At 33.7% G+C, this 27,201-nt stretch overlaps 2 protein-coding genes across 3 annotated transcripts; both read left to right on the plus strand.

The window, feature by feature from the left end:
* Nucleotides 1-1,157: 1,157 nt before the first annotated feature.
* LOC139430179 (uncharacterized) lies at nt 1,158-2,189 on the plus strand. Its single transcript, XM_071196841.1, has one exon. It carries the CDS (start codon nt 1,158-1,160, stop codon nt 2,187-2,189), a length of 1,032 nt encoding a protein of 343 aa, XP_071052942.1.
* Nucleotides 2,190-5,521: 3,332 nt separating this feature from the next.
* On the plus strand, nt 5,522-17,930 carry LOC111421837 (integrator complex subunit 4). 2 transcript variants are annotated; one of them, XM_023055034.2, is made up of 4 exons: nt 5,522-5,667; nt 5,719-7,288; nt 13,079-13,869; nt 14,079-15,370. In XM_023055034.2, the coding sequence occupies exons 1-4, from the start codon at nt 5,614-5,616 to the stop codon at nt 14,115-14,117; spliced, it is 2,454 nt and encodes an 817-aa protein (XP_022910802.2). In that variant the 5' UTR covers nt 5,522-5,613; the 3' UTR covers nt 14,118-15,370. The 2 variants fall into 2 exon arrangements, with proteins under 2 accessions (XP_022910802.2, XP_022910801.1); XM_023055033.2 differs by lacking the exon at nt 14,079-15,370 and adding an exon at nt 17,260-17,930 and having other exon boundaries at nt 5,528-5,667.
* Nucleotides 17,931-27,201: the final 9,271 nt, after the last annotated feature.

A 27,201-nucleotide genomic window follows, 5' to 3' on the forward strand; every position in this document is an offset into this window, starting at 1 on the left:
GACTTGGAATTAACAATTAAAGACCTCGGTATAAGAAGGGGACAACTTCTCTTGATAAATGGAGCTACTCAATTCTTGCAGCAAGGTCTTCAATTGAAGTTCAAGTAAAGTTTATTATGAAGGACTGTTCAGTTTTTTTTAAATAAACTAACAATTATTTATAAGCAAAGGTTAACGTGATCAATCGGAATTGCTTTAAATATTTTCTTCTTAGTTTTTGTTAATTATAAGGGTTATGGCTAAAAATTATTAAGTTCTTTTAAAATATCATATAATTAATAATTGTTTATCAATAAAAAATTAATGTTTTGTTTTGGTTATTATTTTCTGTCTTTCCAGTTTATAATAATGTAAATTCTTGCATAAGTATATAGAAGAATTTCGAATTTCCCGCTAAGTTGGTACATCTAACATGGCGACCTTTCTGGCTTCATTTTAGGCGTGGTGGGGACCAAGGTTTATATATTAAAGGTTGTCTAGGTTCCTATGCTGCAATACTTTGATTTTAGTTTGTGCGCGAGGGGCAAGAGCAGGAGTGTTTCGTGACGTAAGCGATCACTAATTGCGCACGCAACCTCATGGCCATGTGGTGCTCCATGCCTTTGTTTACTTTGAATTGGTTGGCGGTATTATTTTCCACATGTGACGTAATGCGCAGTATAGTTGCGTACGAACCTAGACAACCTCTTGTATATAAACCTTGGGTGGGGACAACAGCATACGCACTCTAGATTATACAGGGTGCCCATTATGTATGGAATATAGTATATATCTTGGTAAGTATCAACTTTACAAAAAAACATTTTATACAAAAGTTGTTTAATATTTGATTTGCCATAATAAGACACCATTCAATTGTTTTTATTTCAGAAAACAAATGAGTAACGAAAAACATTTAATTTTTTTTAAATGGCAATGTACCCTTTCGTTAGGCTCATTTGATAGAGATTTTTTTTCTCTTTACGATGACGTAAAATTTTAGAACCCTTATACTAGAAAATTTTTGAAAAAAATGTAAAAACAGTTTATTAAGTTAATTTTGCCATTAACATGAATCTAGATATCCGAAATCTTATTTGTCCTAACAATTGAATGTAAGCTATTGAATGTGACAGAATCTTGTTTATTTAAATAAGTTGGTAGACCAAAAAAGAAAAATGGTTCATTTAACAGAAACTGAACGCATAGAAATTTTAATTATGGTCGGTTATGGGGATCGCAAACGAACACAATTAGAAGTATGTGAAATTTTCAATGAGCGTTATCCACATCGAGAACCAATCACTCAATCAGTAGTTAGCAAAACTTCGAAACGTTTTAGGGAAACTGGTAACGTTAAAGATCTGCCAAAGACTGGTCCGCAGAGATCTGCAACAGATGAAGATAAAAAGATCGATATTCTTATAGAAATCGAAGAAAATCCAAACATTTCAACTCGTCAGTTATGTTTAAACCATGCTCTAAGTAAAGGTTCAATACACAAAATATTACATGCAGAAAATTTACATCCGTACAAACCGACTTTATTGCAAGAATTATCCGAAGATGACTACGGTCGACGTGTTGAATTTTGTGAATTTATGATGGAGCGAATCAACAGCAATCCGTTGACGTTTTGTTTAAATGGTAATGTAAATAAGCAAAATTCTCGATATTGGGCCGCTAAAAATCCCCATTGGATGATTCAAAATCATACTCAAACACCACAGAAATTAAACGTATGGGTGGGAATTTGTGCAGATCATATAATTGGACCTTTCTTTATTCGAGGTACTCTAACTGGTCACCGTTATTTACAATTATTGCAACAGCAAATTATCCCAGCTTGCCAAGAAAATCTTGATGATCTTTGGTTTCAACAAGATGGGGCACCGCCCCACTATCATTTAGATGTACGCCGATATTTAGATACGGTATTTCCGGCCCGTTGGATAGGCAGAAGAGGGTCTGTAGAGTGGCCACCCCGATCTCCGGATCTTACACCTTGCGATTTCTTCTTGTGGGGATATTTAAAATCTAAAGTTTATGTAAACCGACCTCAAAATCTGACAAAATTAGAGCAACGAATAAAAGATGAAACTGCAGCTATTTCTCCCAGATCGCTAAGAAATTCTTTTCAAGCCTTTTATGATAGATTGGGCCACTGCCTTGCAGTTAATGGTGAACATTTTGAACATTTATTGTCGTGAAAACCATTTTAGTGCTAATTTCGTTTTGTCTTCAAAGTTTAATAGTTTTCATTTACACTAATTTTTAGTTTATTTGTTTTATTTTGTATGTAGATTTAATTTACGGTAATAATTCGAGGTAGTTGACGATCTCGGATATCTAGATTAATGTTATTGGTTAAATTTTCTTAATAAACAATTTTTACATTTTATGCAAAAATTTTCTGATGTAAGGGTACAAAAATTTTACGTCATCATAAAGAGAAAAGAAATATCTATCAAATAAGCCTAATAAAAGGGTACATTGCCATTTAAAAAAAATTAAATGTTATTCGTTGCTCATTTGTTTTCTGAAATAAAAACAATTGAATGGTGTCTTATTATGGCAAATAAAATACTAACCAACTTTTGTATAAAATGTTTTTTTATAAAATTGATACTTGCCAAGATATATACAATATTCCATACATGATAGGCACCCTGTATATAAGACCTCAATGCAAACCGTACATCGTCGAAACCAGGTACGCATTTGACTTGTCGCGGACGCGTACAAGAACGCGTCCGACGGTCGTTGGAACTCATGACAACTTGTCGGCGACCAGTCCGCGGCACGTCCACGGGTCGGATGGAACACCACTTTTGAACTGCGCAGGCTGGTGACTGTCAATTGGAAGTCAAAAGTGCGGTTGGAACGAATCTTTTATTAAAAAAAAAAACATTAAAATGAGTACAAACATGATGTTGCTAGATATTACTATGTTGTATATTTTTAATGTACTCTGTCATACCCTATATTTTTGTAATCAGAAAAAAATAACGAATTTATTAAGCGAATAATCAGTGGTTGTTTCCATTTAAAAAAACGAAAATTGTGATAATAGGTTCGTTCCAACCGCACTTTTGACTGCCAATTGACAGTCACCAGCCTGCGCAGTTGAAAAGTGCTGTTCCATCCGACCCGTGGACGTGCCGCGGACTGGTCGGCGACAAGTTGTCATGAGTTCCAACGACCGTCGGACGCGTTCATGTACGCGTCCGCGACAAGTCAAATGCGTACCTGGTTTCGACGATGCTTTACCATCAAGCGTGTCTGTCACGACGAGCTGAGTCTATATCTATGTGGCAAACTACTGGCACTATTTCTCTGAAAATTTGTATATAGCGTTTATCCGAGGTGCTCGTTTCAGCTAAAATATTTTCAGTTTTCTCCAACTTCCGGTTATACCGGAAATGAACCCAACTTCGTTATTTTAAATGGAATGCACCAATTTTTATAGAATTTTTGAGATCCACACTAAATTTTAATACAATTTGATACAAGTCATCATATGTCTAGAGTGCACCATTTATGAATTATTTCAGTTTTTTCGAAAATTATGGCAGATACAACCCTTCATAATGAAAGTAATTTTTCGAAATTACAGGAGTCCGGCCAAATATTCTCAGGGTTTGCACAGAGAGGACCCATAGAGTTGTCAGAAATTTGCCCCGAATTTCCCTATCACGAAAAGTCGAAAATTTCATCTTTTTAAATGGCAACCCCAATTTGGGGTTGCTTTTCAAGTATTATGTAAGCTGTGGGTCGTCTCTGTGCAAACTTTGACAATATTTGGCCGGACTCGACCGTAATTTCGAAAAATTATATTTATTGTGAAGGGTTGCATCTGCCAAAATTTTCGAAAAGACTGAAATAATTGAAAAATGACATGAAAAACATATGATGACTTATATCAAATTGTATTAAAATTTGGCGGGGATCTCGAAAATTCAATAAAAGTTGTTAAAATAACGAAGTTAGGGTCCATTTCCGGTATAACCAGAAGTTGGAGAAATCTGAAAATATTTTAGCTGAAACGAGCACTTCGGGTAAACCCGTATGCAAATTTTCACAAAAATAGTGCAGGTAGTTTGCCATATACATATAGACTCAGCTCGTCGTGACAGACCCTGTACAGGGTGTCCAAATTTCGATGGGTTTGCAGGGTATCTCAGTTATTATGAAAGATGGAAAGTTGCGGCTTTCGCGAACCTGAACTACTTTTTTGTGAAATTTACAATGGCGCAAACCAAATTTTCATATCCCTCTTCGTTTTTGATATACAGGGAGTGTTTCAAAATTTACGATTTTCAGACACCTCCTGTATCTCGGCTGTCCGGAAACGTAAAAACGGGTTCTAATAGATTTCTTCACGTATGGTGTATAATCCAATGGTGCACGTAGAATTTTTCTAGTCATCACGGTTTTTGAGTTATGAAGAGTTAAGTATTTTAGAAGTTGAGTGTTCAGTATTTGAATTGTGTTTATAACTCAAAAACCGTGATGACTAGAAAAATTCTACGTGCACCATTGGATTCCACGTGAAAAAATCTAGTAGAACCCGTTTTTACTTTTCTACTAAGTTTCCGGATAGCCGAGATACAGGAGGTGTCTGAAAATCGTAAATATCAAACACTCATCCAAAACGAAGAGGGCTATGAAAATTTGGTTTGCGCCATTGTAAGTTTCACAAAACTAGTAGTTCAGGTTCGCGAAAGCCGCAACTTTCTATCTTTCATAATAACTGAGATACCCTGCAAACCCATCGAAATTTGAACACCTGTACATTTGGATTTGGATTATTCTCTACTCTTTTACATGTTTCTGGTGTTTTGTTTAACAAATTTTTAAGAACTTTTATTTTATATGTATGTTTTATGATAAGTTTCATAGACAACTTAATCAAAAAAGTGAAAAAACATGCATATTTATATTTCATTTTTCTAGTAAGGGTTATTACGCTTTTTTTTACATTTGTAATTAATGCTACTTTAGTTCATTATTGTTAAAAAAATGATTAAATGGATTTCGTTTGAAATGGTAAATTGTGGTTGCAGCGCTAACTATCGGCAGGGTTCGATATAAAATGTACATAGAAATTGAAAACCGTTCCAACAGCGTTGACGAAATGTACGCGTACACGAACGTGTCCACGGACGAACATGCGCAGAAAAAAGTCCTGTACTAGTCGTGTACGCGTACACGACGTGTCAAATTTGTGCGGTTGGAACGAATCTAATATCTCAATATCTAAAATATATCATATTATAGATATATAAATATCATATTATAAATATATAGATATATTCAATATAATCAAAGAATGTACTAAAACTATAACCAACACTAGACCTAGAACTAGAAAAAATCGGGTTTAGCAAGATAATTACAGGAATCTGTAAAGTTAGCAGAAAACTAAAATATTTATTATAAAGTAATATTTTTATTAATAAGTTTATATTAACATGTGTTGTGATGTTTTAAACAGATTATTATAATTAACTTTCTTTTTGTATTTAAATTTTTTTTTCAATTAATTCATAACCTGTGAAATCTGAATGACAACTTAATTTTGAGGTTATCTTCGTGTTTACAAACGTCGTGTTCTAAAAAATTTTGTGAAAAATGGCAGCGTTATTGAAAAAACGCGCATTTCTCGAATACGGGCAACTAATACAGGTAAAAATCTATAACAAATACTATAAAACACTCTAAAAAAATGATTTTTAGGATCCACCACAACCACCACCAAAAAAGCTTCGATTAATAAAAAAACCGCCTGTGCGTAGTTATGCGATAGATTTTATAAGTTGTTTGGAAAGTTGTAATAGCAGTAATGAAATAATGCAAATTTTGTTGCGTATAGACACAACAGAATTAGATAAATCCGATCTAACTGATGCTTTAAAAATGCTCACAGATCACTTTAAAACAGAAGCTGAATCTGCCGTTAGGGTAAAAATCTTATCACTTTTAGGTGATATTGGTCAGCAATTTGAATGTGACGTTGTAATTATCATAGAAGAATGTATGGGGTTATTAAAAAATGAAATGTCACATAAAGTTTTAGCTCAAGGAATTAACACGATATTAAAACTAGCTAAATTGATACCAGATAATGTTCAGTTACACCAAAAATTAGTTGAAACAGCTAAAAATTATCTTAAAGACACCAATCATAGTGTTAAATGTAAATGTTTAGAGGTTATTGGGGTTTTAGCCCCATCATGTGGTCACAATATAGATCGAAAAAATATTTTAAATCTTGTAACATCTTATTTTACAAATGAAGATGCCCGCGTTCGAAGTCAAGCTTTTAAAACTACCATTAATTTGCATGACAAAGGATTTAAATTAGACCCTGCTATTTATACTATCGTTTGTGATGCTTTAAATGATGACTATGAAATTGTTCGTCAAGCCGTTTTAAAATTAATTTGGGTTATTGGGAATGCATATCCGGAAAATATAATTTTATTACCCGATAGTGAACAGGAATTACGACTTATCGATGACGCTTTTGGTAAAATTTGCACCGGGGTAACTGATTTATCAATGTTTGTTAGAACTCAAGCTGCAAAATTGTTAGGTTCCATGAGTTTGGTTTCACCAAAATTTTTAAATCAAACTTTAGATAAAAAATTAATGTCAAATATGAGACGAAAAAGAACTGCTCATGAATTAGCTTGGGAAAATGTTACTAGTGGGGAATGGGCGAGTGGTAAAAAATGGGCTGATGATGCTCCTCGAGAACTTATTGACGCCGATAGTATAAACTTAATGAGTAGCGGTGCGTGCGGAGCTTTCGTTCACGGTTTAGAAGATGAATTTCTTGAAGTTCGTTCGGCCGCTGTGGAATCTCTGTGTCAATTATCACTAAATAATCCGCATTTTGCAAATTTATCTTTGGATTTTTTGGTGGATATGTTCAATGATGAAATTGAAGACGTTCGATTGAAAGCAATCGATAGTTTGCGTCAAATTTCGGCGCATATAGTCTTGAGGGACGATCAAATAGAAACGATTTTAGCGGCTCTTGAAGATTTTTCTCAGGAGGTACGCGAGGGTTTACATAGGATGTTGTCCGCTTGTCAAATGTCGACGACTCCCGGTTTGAAAATGTGCGTCGAAAAATTGCTGGATAATTTGAAAAAGTACCCGCAGGACAAAAGATCAACGTTTCGTTGTATGCAAAAAATGGGAGAGCAACATCCTGAATTGATATTGCCATTGGTACCGCAATTTCTGAATATTCATCCGTTTTTTGATATGGCTGAGCCGGATGTTGAAAATCCACAATGTATCCTTTTTTGATTAGGTAATTATTTAATTTTCATAATGTGTAGTAATCACGTTAAAAAATTGAACCTTAAGATTTTGATAGGTTTATTATAGATTATATTTTGAGGTCAGTTTTACAATTTTCAAGATTATGTCTATGTACAGGGTGGGCAAATTTGGGTGTTATTATAGGCTATCTCAGAAACTATAAGAGATACGAAAAAAGTTGGTGCCATGTCCCGGTCTCTTTTTTCGAAACTAACCCAATCCCGCAAACACCAAACCTCTATCTTCTTTTGTTTTTAAGTTATAGCCAAAAAGTCAAATTTAGATTTTAGCCATAGATTTTAAACTGAAAAAAATGCGTGATCGGGGTATTCAATTGATCTAATTTCAACGGCATCGTATTCATGGTCGCCTCTTGTTTCAGATTCGAAAAGAAAATTTTCCTAACCATTTCTTATTTTCCGGGAAAATCGATTTTCTTCAAACTTTCGCAAAATTCGGCTCGTTCGGGGTTTTTAATCGATCTAATTTCAACGGCATCGTATTCCTGGTGGCTTCTTACTTCAGATTCGAAAAGAAAATTTTTCTAACCATTTCCTATATTCCGGAAAAATTGATTTTCTTCAAACATAAGCAAATGTCGGGCTGTTCGGGGTTTCTAATCGATCCCATTTCAACGGCATTACATTCCTGGTCGCTTCTTGCTGCAGATTCGAAAAGAATATTTTCTAACCATTCCTTATATTCCGAGAAAGTCGATTTTCTTCAAACATTCGCAATTTTCGGCCGATTCGGTTCGGGGTTTCTAATTGATCTAATTTCAACGGCATCATATTCATGGTGTCCTTTTGCTTCAGATTCAAAAAGAAAATTTTCCTAACCATTTCTTATTTTCCGGGAAAATCGTTTTTCTTCAAACAATCGCAAATTTCGGCCTGTTCGGGGTGTCTAATCGATCTAATTTCAACGGCATCGTATTCCTGGTGCCATTTTACTACAGATTCAAAAAGAAAATTTTCCTAACCATTTCCTATATTTCGGGAAAATCGTTTTTCTTCAAACTTCGAATTGTGGTGTTTATGTCATTTATTATTGCGACGTTTTAATAAACGAGTTAGAATAAGAAGAAATTAATCCAGATAAATATAGAATACAAATAAAAAATTATTTAGAATGAAAAGTTATGGCCATATGCAAATTTTCGGAATCATCGGCCTACTTTGATAAAACCCGTTGTTTATTATTTTCGTCAATAGTACTTTATTACGATTTTTTGTTTTGAGATTCAGATTATTTGGGAGAAATAAACAAACCTCTGAAAATTCTTCTTCTGAAAATGTTCACAAAAAATTAAGTGTCATTATAATTTTTTTTTCTTAGAGTGAATACTTCCTGCTGTAAGAAATCTTTTGATTTAACGCCAACAGGTACTTCTTTTAATTCCAGTATTAATAAATACTGGAATTAAAATAACCAATAAATTAATGATAACCATATTTATCGGTTTTTCCCCGATTCCATAACACTGAATCACGTAAACTTTTTCCTCTTATGTTAACATTGTATTTAAAAAACACTTTAAGTTTACTAAATTACAATTTGACAGATTAACAGTGACAGGAAAGCAATTTTGTTTTTCCATGGCAGTCTGTTAGAATTGAAATTGAATGATATAGATTTTTTCAAAGTAGGCCGATCAATCCGAAAATTTACGTATGGCCATAGTTTTTCATTCTAAACAAAACTTCTTAGTACCACTTTCACGTACTGTAAACAGGAAAAGTACTTTACCTGCCACAAGAAGAGTTTGTCTTTCACTGTCAAGGCTCACTTGTTTTTTAAAAGTTGATAATATGTTCAAAATTAGTCGTTAATCAAGCAGGGCTAAACCCCAAAAGATGACAATTAATATCGAAAAAAATTTACCTTTTATAAGAGTCGTTTCACCTATCCGGGGGCACACTGTAAGTTTGTTATCAGAAGAAAATAACAAATTATTTTAGGTCATAGCCAACTATGGTTTCCATTTAAAAAAATAAAGTTAGGTCTAAAATCTCGAAAATAAAAAATGGAAAAAAAATTCTACCTACGCCACTGAATTCTTCGTAAAAAGTTGCCCATATAATGTTTTATTTATAATATTCCATCTTTGATAATAAGTGAGATATTCGCGATTGTCGTTTTCGCAAAATTTTCAGTTTTTGCTGATAGGGCGAAAACAAAAGACGATAGCTGTTCGGAGTTTTCGGCATTAGCAGTTTTTCGAAAAACGAGATCGTGACATGTAAGCTACTTTTTTTTCTAACTCTTATAGTTTTCGAGTTAGCCTATTCGGACATCGAATTCCTGTACAGGGTGGGCAAATTTGGGTGTTATTATAGGCTATCTCAGCAACTATAAGAGATACGAAAAAAGTAGTTGCCATGTCCCGGTCTCTTTTTTTGAGACTAACCCAATCCCGCAAACACCACACTCTATCTTCTTTTGTTTTTTAGTTATAGGCCAAAAAGTCAAATTTTCGTGATTTCAAAAAAAGGCTCATATTTCGTTTATTTTTGAAATCAGTGAAATGGGGTTGATACGTTCTTAAGACACTTTTTTAAGTAGAATATACTGCCGTTGAAAAATTTTAATCAAACTAGTAGATTATGGTGTTATTGAAAAGAGCATATTTTTAGCTTTCCAATGATATATTTTTTAATTCTAAAATATTAAAGGTTAATAAAATATTCAATATTTTAATTATAGTAGGCGAGGAAAACGTTAAATGCCACTTAGTTACTATAGTAACGTGAGTTTACTGATCATTTCATTCATGAATTTTTCGAAACGAGTTACCCTCTTAAAAATTCCTCATTATCATTAAATACTGTTTGATAAAGATTGAAAAGAAAGTCTTTGTTAAATAATCGTTTTGAATAAGTTTATTACTTCAATTAAATAACTCTGGGTTTAAAATTATACAACAAAGTTTATTCACTTGAACCGTTTTAAAAAAATTAAATTAAACGAAAAACAAAATAAAATATCCAATTCTTACAATAAATCCAATGTGTAAGAGATATACACTGCACAATAAATTTAATTAACAACTTTAAGCGAAAAGATAATGAGCAAACGTCGCAAACCACCCGAACTGTTCTCTCTATTGGTGAGTCTGACTCGAAAAATGGTTTGCGTTTGCGCACCATCAAAAGAAAAATTCAAACATTTAACATAACCGCCGCCTTTGCGAATTAATATGAGCAATAACAAAACAAAGCAATAATAAAGATAGAATGAAAAAAATTAAACAATATTGAATCGCATGAGATTTTGAAATAAATTGGTAAACTAAAACTATTGAACAAAATTACATTCTTAAACTTCAATTAATAGGAAATAAACACAATTTTGCGATTGGTCTTGTATATCTCGTAGTAGAAGTCTTCACTGTAACCACTCTAGAGATACCATCAGTTCCCGCCTGATGAAATTGCAAGTACAGTGCGTTTTGTAATAACTCCATTATAAGAGTGAAAAAATTCTGAATTAAACAGGAAATAATCGTTGGATTTATCCCAACGCAATCCTAACGTACATGAAGTAGTATTGAGCACCAGAGCAGCATCTTTATCAAGTTGATCTTTTGACAATTGGTTTAACACTAAATTATTGTTGGACATCCATTTTCTTGCTACAAAACCAGCTGATTTCAGAACATTGTCAATCTGAAGAATTTGAGCTTTTATTGTTTTTAAGTCATCAGCTCCTGATATAATATCATCAACGTACATATCATTAGAAATTATATTGCTTGCTAGAGGTGAGTCATGGATGCAAACAATTGACAATTCCTTGAGACACCTGATCGCCAAGTAAGGGGCACAAGCTAAGCCATATGTTACTGTAGCTAACTGGTATACTGATAATGGTTGATTTTCACGATCTCTCCACAAAATTTGTTGAAATTTACGATCATTTGGATGGACAATGATTTGACGGTACATTTTCTCTATGTCCGCGGTGAATACAAATTGATACCGTCTTTAACGCATCAAAATATCTGAAAGATCGTTCTGGAGCTTTGGGCCTATATGTAAATTGTCGTTAAGAGATTCTCCCAATGATGTTTTTTGGTATCCATTGAAAACCACTCGTAGTTTTGTTGTTGTGCTTGTTTCTTTGATCACCCCATGATGAGGTAAAAAGAAGTGCGCAGTACAAAATGATTGATCGTGTGGTAGTTTTATCATGTGACCGAAATCATGATACTCTTTCATAAAAGATAAATATTCACTTTTTAAACTAAAATTTCGTTTAAAACGATTCTCCATTGCAAAAAGAACTTTAGATGCTGGAGTGTACGAATCACCCAAACCAATAAGAGTATTTTTAAATGGAAATCGCACGATAAATCGTCCTTCTGAATTTCGTTGATAAGTATTCTGAAAATATTCTTCACAATCTGATTCTTCCTTACTGAGAGCCACAGTTGATGCTTCGGGTTGTTCTTGTAGCCAAAATCGTTGAATCAACTCCTTTAATTCAACATCAAGTGTGCACGGAAAGCCATGAACTGGAGAATGAAATGGAGTATTGTAACAGGACCAGACAATATCCAACCAAGCTGAGTTTTTTGAGCAATAGGTGCATTAACGTCACCTTTCCTGAATTTGTCCATAAATAATCGTTAATATTCAATATCTGTTGATAAATAAGCTGTAATTTAAAAAAAAAAAAATTTCAAAACTAGTTTTTTTTGTTAAAATTATATTCTTTAGCTTTAAATTTCGTTTTTAACATTTTTTTATTATCATATCTTCATGAAAAACACATTTGGCAACATAGTAGAACAACATTTTGACACTAAGATTTTCTATTCAGAGTCGGTCGTAGAATGAACTAATTTCTGAACAACCTGTACATATTAAACCAGTAAAAGTACAAAAATTATTTACATTCCTTTACACGACATTTCGAATACTGGTTAAAATGGATCACAACATCAATTTCGATTTTGTAATAGTATTCTAGCTTTTCCCATCTTGCAGGCATCGGTATGGATTTCAAAATTTGCTTTTGGATCGTCAAAATTGATCTCTTGGTTAGTTCTTTTAATCTTTGCTTGTCTTGTTTACTAAGGTCTTTGTTTACGTCATATTCTATCTCATCCTTTTCAATCATTATGGACCTACATGGAATTCATTTTCTATAAATTCGTCTTTCTTTCCGTCGTTGTATTCTTCTGAATCGTAGCAGGATTGTAAGTTTTCTTTGTCGCTTTCTTTCGCTGTCGAACTCTTCGTCATTCATCATTGTTTCTTCGTTTATATCACTCACTATTACCGATACTATCCGTCCTTACAACGTTACCTGTTTTGAAATAAACAACCAAATGAAAGTTTGATGGTATTTCTTCTGAGATTGAGATGAGTCATAAGTTTAGGAGTATGTTAGCACATAGCCAAGAAGTTTTTTCCATATTGCTATGCGAAATTTCCATAATAAGTGGTAAATTCTGTCTGCATACATATTAATTATACATTATACAACATTGACGTGATTCTAGAAAGATAATCATGCTTAAAATTGACGCATGAGTTTTAACTAGCTGTAATCTCAAGTTTTATTTATTGATTTTAATTCTCGTTATTATATATCTACATATAGATGAGATAATAAATATTACAATATGTGTATTTATATTTATTTATTTATATAAAAAATATGATTTTTTTAAAGAAATTAAGAAACAAACATTTCTCTTTAAATTTGTATGCGTTGATTATAATTATAACTTCTCCTTAACTTTTAACCCTAGATATATGTATATTAATTCTGGTTTTAAATGCAGCAAAAAATTTTCCAACGATTCTCCCACTTTTAGAGCCTCATACCAGAAAACATTACACATATTTACGCGATACAATGCCAAATTTGGTGCCCGTATTAACATTTATAACAAACGAGAACAATATTGAAGTAAAACCCACCAACGTAATGGAAAGTGTAAATTTTTTAAAGACCGTTGTTAACGGTTTAGGTGTTACAACCCACAAAATGCATACCAATTTACTATTAAAAGCCAAGGAACATCTTTTACGACTGAGTGAAATGGATCAACAAGTTTCCGGAACTGCACAATTTACGGCTCTTTACATCGGAGCACAAATATTAATGTTGCAAATTTTCAAAAAAGGCGCTTGGATGAATCCTACATCTTTAGCAACACAACAATCCAATAATTTAAAAGCAAACATTCAAAGTTTGTTAGAACATTGTTTAAAACTTCAACATTTATTCGTTGGATTTAGCGCAAAAGAACTTTGCGTTATTAAACAATTTAGGTTAAGAGCATTGGCTATAAATTTGGTACACATAGTTAAAGGAAGCAATGCTTCAGCATTAGCACCATGCCATCATTTTTTGTCGACCGTTGAAGATATGCAAACCGAAATAGAAAATGCCAATTTGGAACCGGATGAATTTACGTCTGCCGTTTTTAAAGAATTGTGGATTTTAGAAGAACCCAGACCGGGAACTGTCGCTAGAATTTTAATACCTATTTTGACGGATACTAAATTAGGACCTATTCCACAACCAAATATTAATGTAAGTAATAAATAAATCAGTATATTTAAATATAAATGTTAGCGCTCATAGATAGAATCCAACTCGGGTTATTCCCCAAGTTGCTCCATTCCATGTTCATAGATAATGTCTATTTAGGCCCACCACTACCACTCATAGTTAAAGTCTCTGATAGCCTTATCTATCGGATAGCTTAAAAATTGGTTATTACCACTGTATTTATCTTATAGATACCGCTATCCAAGGGACAACTTTTGAAATATCTGTAACCCGTGGATTGGGTGTCGGATAAATTGCTATCTAAGGGATAACTGAGGATACCTAACCGCAAACATTATTTATACTAACGTATAACATTCGAGCGTTTTACTATTTCAGTTAAAATAAGAAAAGTAATATAAACTTAAATAAAAAACTATTAATAATTAACATTAGATAAAATCAAGAAGTCAACATTGCTCACTATCAGTGGTTCTGCTCTCGTCAATTCTCGGTTTTCTTTCACCATGTTTGAGGAGTCTCAGGTTCGGGACGCTCTTGCAAAAACGCGTTCTACAAGTGTCGGTGCTGACGATGTTAGTGTTAGGCAACTCCTTCCCATCTTGGACGTAATTACTCCACCATTGCTTCATATCTTTAATTTCTCCATAGAGTCTTCGACCTTTCCTACAATTTGGAAACAGGCCTGCGTTGTTCCCATTCCTAAGATTAAGTGCCCTACTCGCCTGAGAGATTTTCGGCCAATATCGATACTTTCCGTATTATCTAAGGCACTTGAACGCTTGGTGTACAATCAAGTGCAGGATTACCTTGATGAGCATAAACTACTTACAGACTATCAATCTGGTTTCCGACCGGGCCACAGTACCACATCGGCACTCATCAAGGTTACTGATGATATTAAGCGTAGCTGTGACGATCGACGAATAACCTTGTTAGTTTTGCTGGACTTTAGCAAAGCATTTGATGCTGTGGATCATAGCTTACTGGTGTCGTCTCTGTGTGCTATGGGCTTTGCCCCTGAGTGCGCTACTTGGTTTAGATCATACCTTTCTCAACGTTCCTTTTGTGTGCGTGACACTTCATCTTCTTCTTCTGTGTTTCAAAGTCATAGTGGTGTGCCTCTGGGAAGTGTATTGGGTCCATTACTCTTTTCAATTTTTATAAACAGTGTTACCAAATTCATTTCATGCAACTATCATTTATATGCGGATGATCTTCAAATCTATACATCGATAACTGTGAATGAGCTCCCGGTATCCATGGCGCGGCTTAATGATGATCTGTCCAGGATACTTCACTGGTCTAAATGTTTTGGCCTGAGTTTAAATATTGCCAAGACGCAAGCTATAGCATTCGGCTCAAAACCTTTACTTGCAAAATTTTACTCTTCCAATGATACTCAACTGATACTCGGTGACAATGTTATACATTTCACCAATACGGTCAAAAACTTGGGGGTGACAATGGACTCAGCGCTGTCTTGGCGGTATCAGATTCAGTTTGTTTGTAGGAAGGTCTATTTTTGTTTTTATTCTTTGCGTAAACTTGATTGTTTTCTTCCCCTTGCTGTTCGTCGTAATCTCTGTTACTCATTAATACTGCCTCACATAGATTATGCTGATGCTGTGTATCCCGACCTGGCAATTACCCTTCGTAACAAATTAGAAAGATTGCAGAACAACTGTCTACGCTTTATTTTTGACCTGGGTAAGTACGACCATGTTACGCAATATCGTAATCACCTTCAAATGTTGACTGTCGAAAAGCGCAGATCATTCCGTATACTGACAACGCTGTATAAGATACCTTCGTCTCGCGGTCTGCCTACTAGAGCACAGTCTGATACGTTACTCATATTTCCCATTCATCGCACCGAGAGATATCATGGATCTTTCACGGTGCAGGCTATAAAGCTTTGGAATAGTTTACCCATGGAAATACGCAACACTCGTAGTTTTCTGACATTTAAGGTCTGCTTAAGGGATTATCCATTATCATTACAATTATCGGAATCTAACTATTGATATCGCCTGCTACTCTCCTCTTTTTCTTTCTCTTCCTCTCTATCAACTGTACTCGTTGTGTTGTTTTTCTTCTTTTTGCTTAAATGTTGAATTATTTATATAGCCATATTGATTTTTTTTACATACGTTGCTGGTTGGGTCTTTTGGAAGACATCGCCTTTGGCGATAAACTGACCTTTTGTCAACATGCATTACTTATTCATTTATGTACACATAAATATTATTTTTCTCTTGTGTTAACTATGTGGCAATAAACTTATTATTATTATTATAAAATCATCATGGATAATTTCTTCGACATTGGAGATGAAGAACAAATTTTTGAAGAAATCAATGAATTATTTACTGTAAGAAGCGAAAGGATAATAAGGAGTAGAGTTGACCATGTAAATATTAATTCATATGTTGAATTTATGACGAGATTTCGTCTCTCGTAAAAAAGTTTCCATCACCTTTTGAATCAAATAGAAGATGTAATAAAACCTTCATCCATGACGTACGTAATTTGTTGATTCCTATTATTTAATGTAAAATTCATCAAAATTTTAGTAATAATGCTGTACAGTCGTGTTCACGGGAAATGCGCACTCAAGGTCAAGCGCTGTTGTGAGATCCGACATGCCGCTGGCTAACCTGAACCGCCAGGGACTTGTGGCGGTTCAGGTTAGCCAGCGGCATGTCGGATCTCACAACAGCGCTTGACTTTGAGTGTGCATTTCCAGTGAACACGACTGTACCTCCTTCAAACCGTTTGTTGCTGACTCTTCGGTTTTATGCAATAGGTAACATGTTGCTATCCATGGTAGATTTTGCAGGAATCAGTGTACAATTGGCATCTTCAGTCGTTTATCATGTTAGTTGTACTATTATTGTTTATATATATATTATATTATTATATACATACTTGTTGCTTTCCTTGCGATGTAACTGCATCACTTTTTTTGTTTGCTATTGCGTTTTTATGTTTGATAACAAAGTCAAGAAGATGTTCGCATTCTTCTTTGGTGAAATTGGTGGTTCGTCGTCTTTTCTCAGTCTCCATTTCCAACTTTTAATTTTAAGGTTAGAACAGGTTAGAATATCGTCAAAATACCTAATAGTAGGTCTTTTAACCACATAGAGCTGTCAATTTAACATAATATACCAAAAAATCCCTAGATTCCTTGGTTATGCCAAGGATTTCTTAACTATGAGATAAATGGAGGTGGTAGTACGCACGACCCTGTTATCTACGAGATAAATTGTATCTTAGAGATAGCTTAACGGACAGATAGCATAGGTTTGGTAGTAATGGGCCTTAATGTATAAATCAAAGACGGTAGGTAGTTCTAGTTTTAATTACCCGATTTTCGTCAAATATCCATTTCACTTTCATTTCTTTCAGATAAAAATGACTTCAGCTTCAATATTAGAACCATCAGGTCAAACAGACAGCACATTAAAATTCACCGCCGGTTTAATAATGTCTGTACCTTTCGAAGCAGAGCTAAAACATTTATTTGAACCGAGTAGGCTTCGATTAAAAGTAAAATATCCTGATCAAAGAACGCAAATTTTACTACCCAGACCGGCTCATTTAAAACAATTGGAAGACGACGTTGGTATTTCGAGAGATTCAAATGTTGGACATAATCTTAGGTTATTAACAACGGTGTTGCTATCACATCAAGTTTGGTCAGAAGCATGTAATGTGGAAATCAGTATGGCTTTATCTGTGTCGGAAGGAGATTTGGGTAAACGAAAATCATCGTCTATGGATTCGTCACCATCGTTAATTGATTTGTGTAAACCTGTTAAAGTTAGTGTTGCTCCTAAACCTGTTAAAAAAACATTATAGATATGAAAAATAATACAATGTTTAGTTTTTAATTTTTAAAGTCATATTCAGATTAAAAATTAATCTTTAATAATTAAGAAATAAATTACATTTTTTAGAGGTTTTTCTAAATCTACCAAATTATGTTTATAATATTTACTTGATTGACATAGATTTAACCTAAAATGTGCATTGCAATAATGGTCAATAAATAAAAATGTGAAATTGAAAAAATTGTTTATTCGAATTTTAATTAATATTTATTGTGTGTTTAGCAACCAGGTAAATAACGAGCGGTGTGCATATCAGAGACCTGCAGCGAATGGCTCACATAGTGAATCATATTCACTGATTCGTTGCTTGAGTGTTGCCTTCATTCGTCAATGTTACTGTGAATCATGTTGCGTGGTGTTCTTTCTTAAGTTACTGTATTGTCGACTCAGAAACCTGCACCGAATGGCTTTCATGTCGAATCATATTAATCAATTCGCTGTTACTACGGTTTATTCATTCGTCAACAGAAGTGTGAAACATGTATACCATTTCCAGATCAATTTCGCAGTTATGAAATTCAATTTCAAACTTACGAAATTGGATTTCACACAAATGAAAATCATTTTTGCACTAACGACAAATCAATTTCCTACTAACGAAAACCAGTTTCACACTAAAGAAACTGAATTTTTCTTTTACGAATTTTAATTTTGTTTTTATTAAAATGAATTTCATACACGTCAAAATTAATTTTAAATTTATGAAAATCAATTTAAAAAAAATCTAGCATACTTACACTTGGAATCTCATCTAAAGAAAGACAATTAATTGCGAAGAATAAGTCATGTATGCTTGGTATTTGTTTTAATAAACGTCAAACTGTCGTAACTCCATGAAAATGCCTCGCGGTAAATACAATAAGGTTAGTGCTGCTGATAGAAGAAGAATAATGAAAGCTTACGAAGATGATAAAAACTGTAGGCAAACTGCTCAAGACTTGGGTGTCAACGTTCGCACTGCGTACGAATGGTTAAAAAATGATCAAGAAGATCCGAAACCTAAAGGAGGTCCCAAGTCTAAAAAAACTCTTGCAATTGACGAAGCGTTAGTAAGGTGGATCAAAGAAGATAGTACGTTAACGCTTAAAGATCTATCTAATCGCGTGCATAATGAATTTGAACTTCGTGTTTCAATTAATACGATAAAGAACTGGCTGGACGGTAAATTATTTTCGCTTAAAAAAATTCGACCACATGTTGCAAACATCAATACGTACGAAAATAAAGTCAAACGAAGGGAGTATGTTGAAAAACTTTTAGAAAGCCAGGGTAACGGTAGAGACCTCATTTGGATTGATGAGTGCAACTTTAATTTATATTGCCGTCGAAATGAGGGTAGATCAAAAATTGGCCATAGAGCTCATGTGGTTGTTCCGGCAAGTAAAGAAAATAATTTGCATTGCATTGGCGCGATGTGTTCCACACAAATTGTATCTTTTGAGCATAAAAGAGGTTCGTATAAAGGTGCAGAATGCAAAGTATGGTTTAGAGGTTTAATTGCAACATGTAGAAATTTAGGATTTTTGCACCCTAGTTTTATTATCGACAACGCACCTGTGCACTCAAACTTGGAAAGTGTTTTGCAACCCCAAGAGGATGTTCAAATAATACGTTTAGCACCGTATTCATATTTATTAAACCCTGTTGAACTCCTATGGAGCTCCTTTAAATTTAAAGTGAAGAGACAGATACAAGTTAGAATGCCAAACGTGCTGAACTATGTGTGTTTAAATAATAATCAAGGACTCACTATTGCCGAACGTAGAATGCGGATTTTAGAAGAAATCGCAGATGAAGCAATTAGGGATACTCCCCAGCAACATCTTTTGGGGTATACAAATCATGTGGAGCGTTATTATGCTCCTGTGCTAAGGGAGCAAGATTTAAACGAGATCTATTTATATAGGTCTTTATTTACAGCCTAGTAAAATTCTTTCGAAATTGATCTTCATAAACAAAATTCATTCTCACGAATGTAAAATTCGTTTTCATAATGTTGACTTTGAAATTCGTAAAGGAAAAATTTAGTTTCTTTAGTGTAAAATTGGTTTTCATTAGTACGAAATTGATTTTTCGTTAGTACGAAAATGATTTTTAGTTGTGTGAAATCCAATTTCGTAAATTTGAAATTGATTTTCATAAGTGCGAATTCGATCTGGATATGGTATAGTACCGTGCTCAATCACAAGCAGCGAATGGTTTAGAACCATTCGCGAATAAGACATTTGAGAAGTTCCGTATAACGTATTGAAATTTAAAATTTTGCTGAAAAAGTGCAAATGTGGTAAAAAACTGTTTAAAAATTATCAAAAATATTCAAAATGAGTAAAATCATTTAAAATCACAAAATTTTTCCAAAATCATTTAATGTTGACTATGTAACGTAAACTTAACTAATTATTTAAAATCGCAAAAACTTTCTATGTACAATGTTATCATTACATAAAATTACAGGAAGCAAGCTGCGTTCAATCTGGCTCAAAATATTTTCTTTTAGTTTTCGTATAGGTGGGGTGTCTTCATTCACTTATGTACATGTTTGTCTTAAACTATTCATTGAAAGGTATACATAATTAATGATTACATAATTTACTCCTTGCAGTGTCCTATTAATTATGTCAAATTTATCAAAAAGTTCAACCAAAACGTTTTACATTGTATATCTGTTAATCTATACATTTCATTGTTACCAGTAAGTATTTCATTTATTTTGAACAAATTTTTTAAAATTGACTTGAATAAATTGTAATAAGAATTCCAACGTGTAGAGCAATAGTTCTTTAATGATGTGTTTAACAAATGCTGCAAATTTGATTTTTTTAAATATTTGACCAATTTTTTACAGGCCTCAAATATTGGATGTAGCTCTTCTGTATTTTGGAATGCTTCCAATACATTGTTAAACAAATGATTAGCACAGTTTATGCGTTCGTGGTCCTTTAACGCTTTTATAATGTTGGAACCCCAATCACTTAGAAATATCACATTCCTCATATCTTTAATTTCAATATCCGATAAAAGTAATTTGATTTTTTTTGAAATATTTTCCGCGGTACATCTGTCCATATCCATTGTTTTGGTTCCTAGAACTAAGTCTTTGAGGTGGCTATTTTCGTGAAAATGTAAAGTGGCGCATAAAAAGTTTCTTTTAACAAAATTGTCGGTCCATGATACTTTTGTTGAATTCGGAATCAGCTCGTCAATGTTAATATTACTTCCATCTTTGCCCCAATATCGATCAATTTTTCAACAATTTTTTTTGAAGCCCTTTCCATCTACCGATGAAAAAGGCGACAATCTTCAATCACTTATTGAGAACAGGCATGCAGTACACTCTCTGTGTCTTCACTATTTATATGTGTTATTTCCCGTTCTCCAATGTTATTACTTTCAATATAACATCTATGACGAACGAGGTTTGAGGTTTACTTGCCATTATATTTTAAAATTTTGTTGTACTTTCGGCAATAAACAATTCCATCTATTATACAGTCATCTTGTTTTTTAATAAGGCCAAATAAATTCCAAATTTTACTCACACTATTTGGTTTTGCTATTATATGATAATCACCAGTATTAATTTTTGTAATTATTTCAACATATTGATTCACAACACACTCGTTTCTTGAAAAAAACTTTTTCGTTAATGACAATTTCTCGATGAGAATTTAAGGAACTTACATAAATTCACTACCAATTGACATTTCACAGCGTACTGATTGACACTCTTTGATTTAAATTAATAAAATAAACCACACAAATTTGTAACAAAAGTAACTAGATTTGTTAATATCATAGCCTTCTAATAGTGTCATCTATTACATATACCGTATTTTCTTGAATATAATCCGCACCTTTTTTATAAATTTTATATGCTCTAAAATCAAATGCGGATTACAATCGGGTGCGGATTAGATTCGCAGTCGTATAGTTGCAATTTGGAAAATAGTGAAATAAAATCACATTATAACAATAACACTTTATTAAGGGTTTTAGAACGATATTTACATATTTATGTATCATTTTCTTCCTATATTACGTCATCTTCGGATCAATACGGATCAATTCGAATTATACAAAACTTCTTAAATGATGTTATAATATTGTTGAAGTCTAAACCAAGGGCAATCAGTCTATGCATATCAGTCTATCTTATTTAATAATTTTTCTGGTCTACGACTCCATACTTGTCTTAACCATTCCATCATCAGCTTTTCCATTATCCATCCTTTTTGTTGTGGCCTAACTAAGACGCCATTCGGGAAGTCTTTCAGATTTCAGACTGGTTTTTGTCTCAATCAATGTTATGCGCAATTTTTCGCAACTACTCGTTTATAAAGAAATTTCCCACACACCTCTTCCTTCCAGTGTGTAATTGGGTGGCATATCCATATACACTACTGCCATTTCGTCGGCATTCACAGTTTGAGACAAATTGAAATTTTCTTGAAAATCATTAGGAGCTTTTGGGAAATTATAGTTCTGCGCCTCAAGGATAACACCATTCGGCGCATAAATTCTACAGTCCAACCTTTGCTAGTATTAAAAACTTTTTAGTCCCTCCTTTCGTTTTTCTTGAGAGAACTAGAAGACTGCCTCATCAATTTCATGAAATCGTCTCTTCTTTGTCCCGGTAAACTTTTTGCACGATGCCTCACAGTCTGCAATAACTGCCTTGTCTTTCCGCAACAGCCGCAACGCTCATTTACTCTTACTTACTCTCATTAACAGCAAAAATTGTACCAGATTTTCGATTTTCTTAACGCTAACTTAATAACATCTCTTTAAACTTCGCTATATAGAAGAACATCTTCAATTTTTGCTACTTTTTTTTTTATAATTACGCTATTATATGTATAATTAAGCAAATACCACGTTCGAGCGACTATAAGGGCAGGATATGAACTGAATTCGTGCTAGACATTACTATTTATTTTTAAAATTATATTTATTTTCCAATTTTTTCTGGCTTGGCAAATTTAAAGTCTAGTCTAATAAAAACTCGTCGTAAGCAAGGTTTTTTTAGGTGCATCAGCGTCAGTCAACGGAAAAAATATATATTTATGGTTAACAACAAGCATCGCATCGTTTTGGTGTTGTCGAATTGCTCAAAGAAAGATGCGGATTACATTCGCAAACTAAATTTTTTTAGCACTATGAATTTTTAAAATCGGGGTACGGATTAGATTCGAGTGCGGATAAGATTCGAGAAAATACGGTACATTTCTTTTAAGTTCCGATTTCTTGAAAACGATTTTTTTAACACTTTTTTTGGTTAACTTTGAAAAATTTTAAAGAATTTCAGATGATATTGTATGTGCTTAGATAAGTTTAAATAACTATAAATATTTTGCGCTTTTAAATTTTGGACAAGTTTAGATAATTGTAGACAATTTTGTAAAGTTTTCCGAATTTAGATAATTTTAGACACAACAATTTCAGACATTTCTGTGCATTTTTAGCCAAATTTAGATACAGTTTAATCATTTCAGGCTATTTCATAAAATTTTTCAGTTTTGAACAACTTTAGACAAGTTTAAACAATTTTAGATAAATTTTACTCTTTTAAATATTATTTTTCACTGGTATTTTGTAAAATGTTGATAATTTTAGATATAAATAATTTAGACAATTTTGTACAAGTTTGGCCAAGTTTTGATAATATTTTGATCGTCTAAAATAGACGGTTTTGAACAAGTTTAGACAAGTTTAAACAATTTAAGACAAATTGAACGCTTTTAAATAATTTTGTATAAGCTTACATAATTTCAGCAACATTTTGAACTATTTTGTGAAATTTTGATAATTTTAAATACGTTTTGAATATTTTAGACAATTTTGTATAAGTTTAGCCAAATTTAGATAACTTTGCATAAATTTAAATTGTGTCTTAAATTCAACTTAACATTAATTTATTTATGTTCGGTAGTAAAATAACAACGATTGTGTACAAAAGCACTATTGCGTAGGTGAGGCAATGAATCATTTGAAATGATTCGCGAATACTTTTGACGATTCGTTGTTTTTCTTACATATGAGAGAGACGCCTACTGCTTGATGTTGTAGAACGACACTACACCATATTGAGCGAATCGTGTGTTACATTGCAGCGCGCTCTTGATGTCTTAGAGTTGATTCACCATTCGTTTTTTTGTGAATGTTTCATTTGGGCGAATGAAACCATTCATGCAGGTCTCTGGTGCATATCGGAGCGCGGAGATGGATATTTAGAGGTATTTATAAAATTTAATTTAAATTGAGTTGATGGCAGTTTTACAAACACTTCAAGAATGTAGAGTCGATTATCGATATACCAAACTTATTTATAACATCTACAAGAATGCTACAATGACGGTAAAATTGCATAAAAGTACTATTTTGAATTTTTTTATTATTGTTCTTTTTTTGTTAGATTTGGATATATTTTCTCTTTTTTTTTTCTGTTTTCTTGATCGGAAACCCATTCCATAGTGCCACTTACCATTTATTTTCTTTTGTTTTAAGTTTTAAGTATAATTTACATTAGTTTGTCAACTCTTTGTGCTTCGCCAATTCCACTATATTTACCACTTTACTTTACTGCACTTTGCCAATTCCCTTAGTTTTTTCTTTTAATTTCTAATTTTATTATCTTTATTATTTTTACTTTGTTTATTCATTTTTCCATTTATTTATTGGTTGTTACTTTGTTTTCTCTTGCTGTCATGGGCTCGTTTGGATCTGCCTTTTTCACATGAAATTCGGTCATTTAAACGTTCGTTCGTTGCCCGCTCATTTTCCAGCTATTAGGGATCAGATTGTTGATGGAGACTTTGATATATTTGCTATCACTGAAACTTGGATTTATACGGATGCAGACATTTCGACATATTCTGTCAACGGCTATCGTGGCCTCTTTGCTAGTCGATCTCGCTTTCATAATCACTTCAACGCCGGTGGCGGTGGTGGAGTAGGTTTCTACATCAGGTCGACTCTGAAATTTGATGTTTTACTTCAAGAGATATCTCCTGCTATCGAACATCTTTGGCTTAAACTTGTCAATACTCCTGTTACCATGGTTATTGCCGTTGTTTACCGGCCTCACAATGGCTTTAGCGAGTTTCTCTCTCGTTTCGAAGATCCAACATCAGAAGAACTTGTCTGCATGGGTGATTTTAACATTAATGGCTTAGATATAAATGGCTGCTATGGTAGTCGGTTCATTCCCACTATTGAACAATTTAGTCTTCAACAAATTATCTCGAGCCCAACTCGTGTAACCGTCTCCTCCGCCACATTGATTAACTTTGTGATTTTAAATGTAGATGCTCTGTTCTTGAATCGGGTGTGACAACTATACATAACATTGCTGATTATTCACTTGTGTTTGCTATCTTATCTTTTGATTTGCAACGTTCTACAATTGAAAGCATTACTTATAGAGACTTCAGAAACTTTAACTCTGAAACTTTTCTGGATCAGCTGAGTGCACTTCCTTGGCAGGAACTTTTGCAGCTGTCGAATATTAACGATAAAGTTGACTTTTTTAATTATCATATCATTAACCTTTTTAATCTTTATGCACCTATCAAGACATCGGTTCTACATAAGCATTACCGCCCTTGGGTTACGGACAACATTAAAGTTCTTATGAGATTGAGAGATACGGCCTATAAGAAGTTCAAATCCTCTAATTCACCATCTGATTTTACTTACTACAAACAACTACGTAACTTCACCAATATTGCACTCCAACATGAAAAGAAAGCCTTTTTATCTCACGTATTCAGGCATAATAATTCAAAAAAACTATGGGGTGCCTACAGGTTTTTGGGAGTTTATAAAAATAAAACTAGTGGCATTCCTAGTAACATTGGCGATGCTGATTCTATTAACAATTTTTTTCTATCCTCTCAAAATAACAGCCCTGGTGATGCAGATCTTATACAATTCTATAATTGTAATTTACTGCCACAGGTATCTGGTAGGCTGTACTTTTCGCTTGCCTCTGAAGAGGAAGTCTTTCGTACGTTACAGTCTATTAAAACTAATGCAGTTGGGTGTGATGGTATTAGCGTAAAAATGTTGTTGTTGTGTTGCCCTGTTATTGTTCCATATTTGTGTCATATTATTAACTGTTGTCTGGAATTTGGGGTTTATCCCGACCAATGGAAAACTACATTGGTTTCACCAATTCCAAAAAACAAGAATCCAAATGCATTGGTTGATTTACGGCCTATTAGTATTTTAAATGTTCGAAGGTTTTAGAGAGGATTGTGGCGGCCAGAATTTGGGGCGATCTTAATGAATTTAATATATTGCCAGCCAATCAATCTGGATTTCGCCCTGGTTTCAGCTGTACCAAGGCTCTTCTTGATGTTACCGACGATGTCTTGCGTGGGATGGATGAGAGGAGTGTCACTGCACTTGTTTTAATTGACTTTTCTAAGGCTTTTGACACGATTCATCATTTAACACTTCTAGCAGTTCTTCATTATATTGGCCTCTCTCCGATAGCTGTTGATTTCTTTAAAAATTATTTTTTACATCGCTCTCAGATTGTTAAATTTCAGGATGCTCTATCTGAGAGAGGCCTTATTACTTCTGGAGTGCCTCAAGGATCAATTTTGGGACCTATACTGTATCTTATTTACACGATTAATCTGTGTTCTAACCTAAAGCACTGTAAAACCCATATGTATGCTGATGACACACAAGTATACTTTCGCTTTAGTAGGGATAACATAGGTGAGTCGCAATCTCTAATGAATTCTGACTTGAAATTACTAGTTGACAACGCCACACGCCATTGTTTATCTATTAATGCTTCTAAATCGTCTGTCATTATTTTCGGAACCGGTGCTCCCGCGGATGAGGCTAGGCAATCCTTGAACATTCTTGTTAACGATGAACAACTAAACTTTACGCACGTTGCCCGTAATTTACGTATTGCCATGGACTCTGATTTGAGATTTAAAGGGCATGTCAGTAATCTCCTTCAAAGAGCCTACTCTACCCTTAAGCTTTTGTATTCAAGTAAAAACTTACTACATCAACAATTAAGAATTCATTTATGCGAGTCACTTGTGTTATCCATTTTTAATTATGGGGATGCTCTTTACCACTCTTGCATCGATGCTGCGAATAGATGTCCTATTTAGCGGGTGCAGAATTCTTGCCTTCGCTTTATCTGTGGTATCAGAGGACGTGAGAGAATTTCTCATACGCTCGGTTGGGTCGGTTGGCTGAATATGTCACGACGTAGAATATTACACTCCGCGTGTCTGTATCATAAAATCCTTACTTATAAAACCCCTCCTTATTTACACAATAAAATTTGCTATCGGACAGATATTCATAATATAAATGTTAGGCACCGTTACACGTTAACAATACCGAAGCATCGGCTCGAACTGTTCAAGAGAGCCTTTTCCTACTGTGTGCCTAGCATTTATAACAATATCCCACTTACTATAAG

This window comes from Onthophagus taurus, chromosome 6 (assembly GCF_036711975.1).
Source record: "Onthophagus taurus isolate NC chromosome 6, IU_Otau_3.0, whole genome shotgun sequence".
Taxonomy (NCBI): Eukaryota; Metazoa; Arthropoda; class Insecta; order Coleoptera; family Scarabaeidae; genus Onthophagus; species Onthophagus taurus.